This window comes from Gekko japonicus, unplaced genomic scaffold (assembly GCF_001447785.1).
Source record: "Gekko japonicus isolate JY-2015 unplaced genomic scaffold, Gekko_japonicus_V1.1 scaffold2386, whole genome shotgun sequence".
Lineage (NCBI taxonomy): Eukaryota > Metazoa > Chordata > Lepidosauria > Squamata > Gekkonidae > Gekko > Gekko japonicus.
In genome coordinates this window covers 53,498-60,254 of record NW_015166492.1, presented here as the reverse complement: position 1 = coordinate 60,254, position 6,757 = coordinate 53,498, and the positions used below count along the sequence as shown (strand labels likewise).

Sequence of the window (6,757 nt, the reverse complement as noted above, 5' to 3'; positions counted from 1 at the left end):
CTGAGGGGACCGCCTTTCCCCATATGTTCCCCAGAGAGCACTGCGATGGGGGACCCAGAATCACCTGGTCCTCCTGAACATCAAGGAGGCCGGACTTGCTTCAACGAGGGCCAGGGCTTTTTCGGTGGCAGCTCCACTCTGGTGGAATGAGCTCCCGGAGGAGATCAGGGTCCTGTTACAATTCCGCAGGGCCTGTAAAACGGAGTTCTTCTGCCAGGCCTTTGGACCACCACCGTTACCATCACCACCACTGACATCTGATAGTCCTCGGGGTGCAAGTCCGACTTTCTGGGTCCCCTAAGCGTTCCGTGCGCCTTGGTGTTTAGTCATGCCGGCCACATGACCATGGAAACATCTTCGGACAGCGCTGGCTCTTCGGCTTTGAAACGGAGATGAGCACCGCAACCCTAGAGTCGGACTCGACTCGCTTTCGAGCAAGGGAACCTTTACCTTTACTTTAAGCATAACCTGACCGGAATGCTTCTAACATCTGTAGCAGACCTGAGTGCCTGGGACATTTGTAGTAGATCAAGAAACTGACCGAGCGTTGAGAACTAATGCTAGCACTTTATTATGTTGTATGTTTATGGTTTTAAACTCATGTTGGGGTTTTATCAGTTTTTGTGTTTAATGAATTCTTTTATGTTGTTGTAAGCCGCCCTAAGCCGGCTTTGCTGGGAGGACGGGGTAAAAATCTAATTAAATAAATAGTGTCGGTTGACACCGCCATGGGATGTCTTTGGTGCTAGAATGTGTGGGCTGTGCGCTTGCGCTTTGCCACCCCGCTTTTCCCCGCAGCTGTCTTCCCTCTGTTGCCTTGTTATCTCCCCGTGGCCTTGAGCGCCTGGATTCTCTGTCTTGCCTCCTTTGCCAGTCTCCCACCTTCACTGGGTCCGTTAGCTTTTCCCCGTGCTTGCAGGTGTTTGCTCATTGGCCTCTGCTCATCAGGGGGTCTTATACGAATGGGGTATAACTGTTTAGCCCGCGCATCTAATGTTATTCCTAACACAGAAGTTCATGGAGTGTCCTCTACTCTGATCAATAAACTGAACCTACTTAGGTCCTGTATGTTGTTACTGAGTTATTGGAGAGCACAGGAGTTCTATATAGAGAGAGAGAGCACAGGATTTCTATGCAGAAGGTCCAAAATTCAGTTCCTGGCATCTTCAGTGATCTTGGAAAAAGTCTTGCTCTCTCTAAGCTGTTGGTGAGTTGTTCTCAGGGTAGGTGGTAGCACAGCTGAGTCTCCCCGTGTTGTGCTAGGTATGAGGCCTATATTCTTTTCCCTTTTAGAGCGAGAGTTTGCTGTTCGCCTGGAGCAGGGGACTGGAGGTTATGTTTTTTAAATCATTGGGCTGGATCCTGTGAGTGCAAGGACTGCAGGATTTTCTCCACCCTCCAGTCCTTCCTGGAGCTGTTTCCAATCTCGGGAAAGCTTATTCCCGGGGTCCAGGGATTTAAGCGTACTAAATGCTGCATCAGTCGGCTGGCTGTACTGGACAGGGAGAAGGGGGTGAAATTCCTTTTTCCCTTGTTGTTCTGTGAATGGCGCTCCACCCACACAAGAGGTTAAAAAAGGATAATATCATCCCCTTCATCCTCCCCGGTACAGCCACCTGATCTGGTGCTGCTATTAGTATATGCAAGGCCCTCAGCCTTGGGAATAAACTTTCCTGGGATCAGCAATAGGTCTGGACAGGGCTATTTCTGGGCAGGAACGCACAGGAACGGAATTCCGGCTGGCTCCCGAGTTGGCCACACCCAGCAGGAACTCATTAGCATAATAGGCCACACCCAACAGCAGAAACTCATTAGGACTGGCTACATTAGGGGTATGTGGCCTAACATGCAAAGGAGTTCCTGCTACAAAAAAAGGCCCTGGGTTTTGACCACAAACAAGGTCAACAGAATAAGAAGCAAAAGGTGGGCGTGGCTGGATGACCACACTTCTGGTAACATGTGGGTGTGGCCTAATGTGCTAATGAGCTGTGCTGTCAGGGGGGTGGCCCAATATGCTAATGAGTTTCTGCTGTTGGGTGTGGCCTATTATGTTAATGAGTTCCTGCTGGGCTTTTTCTACAAAAAGAGCCCTGGGTCTGGAGTAGAGGGCACAGAAGATTCTGGACAAGTCAGAGCTTTCTGCCAATGGTTTGTGGGATCCAGGGCACAGTTTGGTTTGTGCTTCCCAGGCAAACCCAAAATTGCACCATTTCCTGCTTCGGATAAAAACACCAATCTATAGTGTTCTGTGGAAATCCTTCCATATCTGTCTGCACACTTAGAAGCTGGGGAAGGAGGCAGCACGTGCGCTTGTGGTTCCCGCAAACTCATGCTCATAGTTACCTGTTACGCTTTTGCACCCTGCCAATATGGGTTCTCTTTAAGTCACCAGCATTACTGTCCTCAACAGTTTCCTATGTAACAAGGTGCCAAAGGCCAGGATGCGCCAAAAGCAATATTTTCTAACTGTAAGGAAGCTTTGGTACATGGCACAGACATGTAAGCTTTAAATTAGTGAGACAGGAAGCAAAATATCCCTGTTTTTTCCTGCCAGAATGTGGTATCCTTTAATTGACTGTTTGGAAAAAGCAGAGCCTCTCACTGTAATTCTCCAGTTTTTCTAATGTTTTAAGTCTTTTTTCCCCCCTGAGTTCTTGAGTTATGTTAGAAAGGATATTTTGTATTTTCTTCTTGCCACTTATATAATAAAAGTGTGGCTTGTGTTAGCTGCAAAAGCAAGAAAAGCAAGAAAGGCAGGTCATCCCCAGAAAGTGGTAGGGACTTCTGCGTAGGCGGGCAGTGTCCCAGTTGTACAGAAAAACATGGCATTCTTTTTTTTTTAATGATTTGATTATTTTTTATTTCAGACATTATTAACTGACAGAACATAAAACACAAAAAAAGACACAGACAAAATACATTTGACAAACATATATGTGGTTCCAACCCTTCTTAATTCGCTTTTAACATTAAGTTTTGTATCTATTTCTGTTTAAATTTTTACAATTTTCAATTCTCTATCCAGTTATAAAATCTTGACCAGACATCTCTGAAAATATTCTCATCTCTTCCTTGCAGTAATATAGTTAGATTGTCCATTTCTGCAACCTCCATTATTTTGTAGATTAGTTCTTCTTTGGATGGTGTGTCTTCTTTCTTCCAGAGGTATGCAAAGACAACTCTTGCCACTGTAATTATATGCGAAATCAAATAACATTCTGTTTTCTTATATTGTTCCAGAATTACAGTTAACAAACAAAAGCTCAGGTTTAAAGGGTATATTAATTCCTAACACTTGTTGCAACATTTCATGCACCCCCACCCAGAATTTTTTACTCTTTTCAAATGTCCACCACATGTGATACAGTGTACCAACTTTTACTTTACATTTCCAGCAGGTGTTTGACATCTTATTATAGTATTTAGCCAATCTATCAGGTGTTGTATACCACCTATAAAACATCTTACAGAGGTTTTCTTTTAATGAGACAGCTTTAGTAAATTTTATATTATTTTTCCAAATTCTGGACCATTTATCTAAATCAATATTATAACCAAAGTTTTGAGCCCAGAGTATCATTGGGGCCTTGACTACTTCATCTTGCATCTTAATGTCCGACAGTGCCGTATATAGAGAAAAACATGACATTCTATAATAAACCAAAAGACACCCACTGTCTAAGAATTGAGTATGTTCCAGGAAGCATTGGAGTTTGAATGTCAGTTAAAGCAGGGGTGTCGAACTCATTTGTTATGAGGGCCGGATCTGACATAAATGAGACCTTGATGGGCCAGGCCATGTGTGTCATAAAATGTAATGCCAGGGAGTAGAGATATAAACTTTATAAAGGACACAAATACAAAGGGTTTTTTTTTTACTTAAAATAAAAACATGCTTAAAACATTATCACTCTTGCAGTATTTTGTTTATTTAAGTGTCTGATAACTGAAACCTCTTGCTCTGAATTATTGCATCAAAATGTCTGTGCTGTAGCAGTCTGGGAGAGGGAGGAGCCTCAGCCCAGTGCAGGGAGCAGAAGCTTGCCTAGCTATCTCTCCTGAGTGACTGAGAGAGTCTAGGAAAGCAAGCTATGATGCAACAGCAGCAGCAGAACTGGATGAAGAAGCAGGAGACAGACAGTCCCTTGAGGGCTTGATAGAAGCCCTCCGGGGGCCTGATTTGGCCCCCAGGCCACATGTTTGACACCCCTGAGTTAAAGATAGAAATGTAAACTTTCTGGAAATTTTGAAGCCATGGTAGGAAAAGTCTCTCTTCGTTTTCGGTGTTTTTTTTGTAGGAAGAGATTAAGATAACATGCAGTACTTAAGATAACGTGAATACTTGTTCTCTGATCAAGCCTAAACTTATTTTATTGCTTTAAAACATACAATATGCATTATTACCTAATGGGTTAAGCATATAATGGTACTATCTGACATATTTTTAAAAATTACAAGTATAAATGCTGTTATCCTCTGCAACCAATAGTCAAAGGAGACCGCTACAAAGTGTTGTAGGCTCTGCTATCTTAGCATATGTATCTTCAGCTTTTGCTACTTCGTCAAACCTGCCCCTATATATCAGTCTGTATTTCCTAAAGAAATAGTAACTTGAACAAATTCTTAATAAGGCTAAGCAGCACATTTGTAAGATAAATGTTATAACACCAGAAACACTGAAATATTCAATAGTGTAATATCACACAAATTATCTTAACAAATCTTGCAGTAAAACCAGTAGTACAGTCAGTATAAAAACCTATACAAATTTGCAAAGAGAATCAGCGAAAGAAACATTCCACCAAAAGTCTGGAGGGAACAAGGAGTAGCTTTCGCCTGGTCCTTATCACTCTACAGGTGTGCCGAGCAAACAAGTGTGGGATAGAATTCCCAAGCTGAGGAGCCACTGTCAAAAAGGCCCTGTTTTCTGGTGGCGACCCACCTTGCCTCTAAAGATGCATCACACAAAGTGGGGCTGCTGCCAGCTATCCTAGCTCTTATTCAAGCCAGCTAACTCAAAATGTTTCTCATTTTAGAAAGTAGATTGTGTGACCTATTGGTTGTACTTTTTTTTTTTTAAATTAACCACACCTGATTTTAAAAAGTCCTCAAAGTGGTAAAATTTAGGGCAAAATATCAGAGAGAGCATACAAAATGTATTTATTTCCTTGTCTAGGCTATGCTGCACTATCGTTCAGACCTACTGCAGGTCATGGACACCATGACTTTTGCCGGCCTCTTCTTGTCGGGTTTTTCAGAACAGAAGCAAACCGTGGAGGTCGAATTGTTTTCAGACTACAAGGAGGACTCGGTGAGGTTCTGGCCCCTGGCTCTTGGAGGTCTGTAGCTCCCCAGATACAAATTCTTGCATAGTCCTTCCCAAGGCTGATCTCTTCTTCCCACCCCAAGGGTTGCAAAGTTTGCCTCTGCCTATTGGATGTTGAGTTGAGAACAGCTAATGCCCCTGTGACCTCTAGAGAGCTTCCAGTATACTGATCTAACTAGTTCATGCTGGATACTGAACATTCTTTATGGGTCTTGGCCTTCTGAAAGAGGTAGCCAGCTTACCCTCTGTGGGTGTGACATTTTTAGTCACGATATTTCTGTACTGCTTTTTCTTATTGCTCAGAGCAGCTGATGTAAGGGAGTAAAGGGATGCATGTTGGGAGACAGAACAACTCGATTTGAGTCCAGTAGCACCTCCAGTAGCCAGCTTGGTGTAGTGGGTAGGAGCATGGACTCTAATCTGGGATAACTGGGTTTGATTCCCCACTCCTCCACATGCAGCTGCTGGCCAGTTACAAGTTCTCTCAGAGCTGTTCTCTCAAGGGCAGTCTTCAAAAGAGCTCCCTCAGCCCCACCTTCCTCGCAGGGTGTCTGTTGTGGAGAGGGGAAGTGAAAGGAGATTGTAAGCCGCTCTGAAACGCCTTCGGGTAGTGAAGGGCGGGGTATAAATCCAGTCTCTTCTTAGAAACCAATAATATTTTCAGAGTCTAAGCTTTCAAGAGTCAGAGCTCCCTGTGTCAGATCTTTGGCTCTCCAAAGCTCATACCCCCAAAATCACGTTAGTCTCTAAGGTGCTACTGGACTCAAATCCAGTTCTACTGCAGATGAACATGGCTACCTTAGAATCATAGAGTTGGAAGAGACCTCCAGGCTCACCTAGTCCAACCCCCTGCACAATGCAGGACTACCTTCCCCCCAATGACCCCTGCTCTGCCCAGAAGATGGCAAAAACCCTCCAGGATCCCTGGCCAGACTGGCCTGGAGAAAATAGCTTCCTGACCCCAAAGTGACCATCGGCATCTCCCTGGGTGTGTCAGAAAGGGCCCTGAGAACTAAGCACTGATGCCCTTCTCCCTGCCCTCCCTTCTCGTGATCTGCCTTCTGAAACTGTCTTCGGGGGGGAGGGTTTTTTGACTTCATAGAGTATTTCTCGAGGCTTTTTCTCAAGGCTCTCAGTAAAGGTCTTGGCAGAGCTGGTCCATCTCTAGATGAGCGGTTTCCCCAAACTTAATTAGCCATACTGAATTGTAGCAAAATTCATCAGGAGGTGAATGATCCCATGGATATTTAAAAAACCCACTCTGGTTCTGCACCAAGTCTCAGGGTTGGATAAAGCTCAAGGGCAGGCTGGAGAGATGAGACCTAATTAGAAGGGGGGAAACCCTTTCAGGATATATCATGAGCAGATCTGTTATGTGGGGGGCCCCCCTCTGTTTGTTGCCTCAGATAGGGGCATCTCCTTGAGCACTTT

The 6,757-nt window shown here is 44.3% G+C and overlaps 1 protein-coding gene across 1 annotated transcript in view; it reads left to right on the top strand.

Moving 5' to 3' along the window:
* Nucleotides 1-6,757, top strand: part of BSCL2 (Berardinelli-Seip congenital lipodystrophy 2 (seipin)) — a 37,257-nt gene that overhangs the window by 16,641 nt on the left and 13,859 nt on the right. Inside the window, exon 5 of the mRNA XM_015412178.1 lies at nt 5,177-5,316. Within this exon, the coding sequence (XP_015267664.1) occupies nt 5,177-5,316 (140 nt within the window). The remainder of the gene's footprint in view (nt 1-5,176; nt 5,317-6,757) is intronic.